The sequence below is a fragment of the Sinocyclocheilus rhinocerous genome, unplaced genomic scaffold, assembly GCF_001515625.1.
Source record: "Sinocyclocheilus rhinocerous isolate Xijiao unplaced genomic scaffold, SAMN03320098_v1.1 scaffold3662, whole genome shotgun sequence".
Lineage (NCBI taxonomy): Eukaryota > Metazoa > Chordata > Actinopteri > Cypriniformes > Cyprinidae > Sinocyclocheilus > Sinocyclocheilus rhinocerous.
The window spans coordinates 329,379-332,608 of NW_015629036.1; the positions used below are offsets into that span (position 1 = coordinate 329,379).

At 40.1% G+C, this 3,230-nt stretch overlaps 1 protein-coding gene across 2 annotated transcripts in view; it reads left to right on the top strand.

Annotated features, from left to right (window-relative positions):
- LOC107738571 (tyrosine-protein phosphatase non-receptor type 12-like) overlaps window positions 1-3,230 on the top strand; it is a 21,449-nt gene that overhangs the window by 8,360 nt on the left and 9,859 nt on the right. For both annotated transcript variants that reach the window (XM_016550336.1, XM_016550337.1), the window contains exon 2: window positions 1,761-1,869. In XM_016550336.1, the coding sequence (XP_016405822.1) occupies window positions 1,761-1,869 (109 nt within the window). The remainder of the gene's footprint in view (window positions 1-1,760; window positions 1,870-3,230) is intronic.

Here is a 3,230-nt window from a genome sequence, read left to right on the forward strand (position 1 = left end):
TGTGAGTGAGTGCGTATGTGTGTGTGTGTGTGAGAGAGAGTGTGTGTGTGTGTGTGTGAGAGTGTGTGTTTGTGAGAGTGTGTGTGTGTGGTAAATGGTCTTGTGCTCTGAATCGGCAGCAGTTTGTGTGAAATTCCTCAAACATCACAGCAGATCAAGCACTGAGAGCCTGACACTGAGACGAGAGAGAGAGGACGGGTGGGTTAGGATTGGTTAGGTGTGGCAGGACTGAGTGTTTAGTGAGGTTGATGGCACTGTGTGAAGATGAACACAATCCACTGATCAGCCTGACCTTCTCTCCCATCACACTCTCCTGCTGCTCTTGCTGATGTTCTCATGAACTTTCAGTCCCAGTTCAGAACGTCTGCTCAAAGAAGTTGAATGTGGTTTGTGTGTGTGTGTGTGTGTGTGTGTGTGTGTGTGTGTGTTTTATGTGAGCTGTGATTGTCTCCAGAGTGTCTCTGACAAACGCTTCCTTTGGAGACATCCTTGAAGGAAACATGTTCTTCACAGTTTTCTTTTAGGGTCTGTCTGGAGTCGCTGTAGAAATATTAAGCCAACAGAAGTCAGAAATGTGCTCATTTAGATAAAAGAGTGTGTGTGACGTGTCCGTCAGCGATGTGGGCGTCGGCTCTGACAGTCCTGTGGGGTCTGATGGGGTGGACCAGGAAATGGACCAATGAGAAGAGAGTGCAGCAGAACTGTGTCACGTCGGCCATTGTTCCTCCCCAACACTGGCAGGAAAGGAAGTATAACAGCCCACACACACACTCTCTCACACACACACACTCTCTCTCTCACACACACACACACACACACACACTCTCTCACAAACACACACACACACACACACACACATGCACCCACACACACACACACACTCTCACAGCTTCCTGTGTTTGATGAGCCACATGGAGGAGGAGAAAGACACAGACATGATGTTTGAACGCGTGACGCTCACATGAGTCGACTGGTAGTTGTTTTGCACAGGTTTCGGAGGCAGAGGTCGGGTTAGGCCCATGAGGTTCTATGCCTATGAAGTCCATGATTAATGATTAATATAGTGGAACAAAAACGTGTGTGTGTGGTTTGGTCAATGTTATGATGTAAATGAACGCACAATCACACATACTTTCACATTCAGAAACTTGGTGTTCTCACATCGACTGATAAAGGGCTGATGGTCAGAATCTCTTCTGTTCTGTTTGCACACGTTCCTCCTGCAGTAGATGGATGTCTGGTGTTAAAGCATTATGGGCTGTACTGCAGATATAATCACGTTATCTGCTGCTCATTTTACACAGCCATGTGACATTAACATCCCATCACTGATCAGCACTAAACACAGGTGTGAACGGCATCTAAAGCGGTTTGTGATCACTGAAAGCACAAATGGAGAAACACGGGTGACCTGATCGCCTGTGTAAACGCACAACAAAACCAGAGAGTCAAACAACACTCAGATTACATTAACAGTGGAAATCACAGCTGTCTTTACATTTGCTTCATGTCCTATTCGCTCACAAGCCTCATAACATGGGTTAGTTCATTCAAAAGTATTTTCATCTGCAAAAGTCTTGTAGAGTGTGATGAAATAAGTGAAATAAATGTCATGATGTAATCTGAACACGCGTGTGAATCAGGTGGAATCAGAGGTTTGAACGGATTTAGCTGTTTGCTGATGTATTTCTGCTGCGAATGTCTGTGTCTAAATGTAATCTTTCTCTGCTGTTAATGCTGTATCTGCACATCTTTTACAGAGATTACGCAGATTATCAACCAAATACAGAACAGAGAAGATCTACCCCACTAATGTTGGAGAGCAGGAGGAAAACGTGAAGAAAAACCGATATAAAGACATTCTGCCATGTGAGTAAACGACTAATCCAGCACTAACCTAACCCTAACCCATGTGAGTAAACGACTAATCCAGCACTAACCTAACCCTAACCCATGTGAGTAAACGACTAATCCAGCACTAACCCTAACCTAACCCATGTGAGTAAACGACTAATCCAGCACTAACCTAACCCTAACCCATGTGAGTAAACGACTAATCCAGCACTAACCTAACCCTAACCCATGTGAGTAAACGACTAATCCAGCACTAACCTAACCCTAACCCATGTGAGTAAACGACTAATCCAGCACTAACCTAACCCTAACCCATGTGAGTAAACGACTAATCCAGCACTAACCTAACCCTAACCCATGTGAGTAAACGACTAATCCAGCACTAACCTTCTGTTTCTTTTTCAAAACTGCGTCACGGCATTTGCTGCTGCTGTTTCAGTACAGAAGCATCCGTATCGATACGCGTATCGGGGACCAATTTGTACCCAAAAGTGAGCTAAACCTGACAAAATCTCCCAAAACCTCCCTTTGGAGACTTCCTCATTTGTAAAACTGGTATAGAAATATATATTTTTTAAATTGTAAAATGCAGAAGGTTTTCTGTCAGGGTGTGGGTTAGGATTAGTTTATAAAATCTATCACTGTCTGTATATAAAAACAATAGAAGTCTATGTAATGTCCCCATTAGGGATGTAACGATTCACTCAACTCACGATTCGAATCGATTCACGATTTTGATTTCACGATTCGATTTTCTCACTATTTTTTTTAACAAAATGAGATTGAAGACATTATACAGTAAATGAAATGGTGTCGCTTTATTAGGCTATTGCTGCACGTTTCTTTGAAATATAACAAAACTAAATTGAAATTTTAAAACAAACCTCAAATCAAACAAGTTACACAAATAAAATAAATCTCTTAATATGAACAAACTAAGGCTTTGTCTGTGCTCTTTCCATTTAAAATGAGAGGCAACCACTGCATTTTAATCATGATCCAAACAAAGATGCAGTTTTTTATTTATTTTTATTTATTTATTTAGTCATTTATTAGACGCTTTTATCCAAAGCGACTTACAAATGAGGACAACAGAAGCAATCAATTGTAGTATTAAAACAACTAAAAACAGATCCAAAACTAAAAGCTAAAACTTTATAAATACTACCTATACACATTTTAAAAAATGTGTGTATGTACAACCACACACACATACACATATACTGTATATATACATACACGTTTATAAATTCAATATATATTATTTCATTTCCATTTAGTTTGTTGAAGTATTAAAATAAAATTAAATAAAACTAAAAACTTAATAAAAGACCTATACAGACATAATAAATTCAGACATAATTTAACTAAAATTT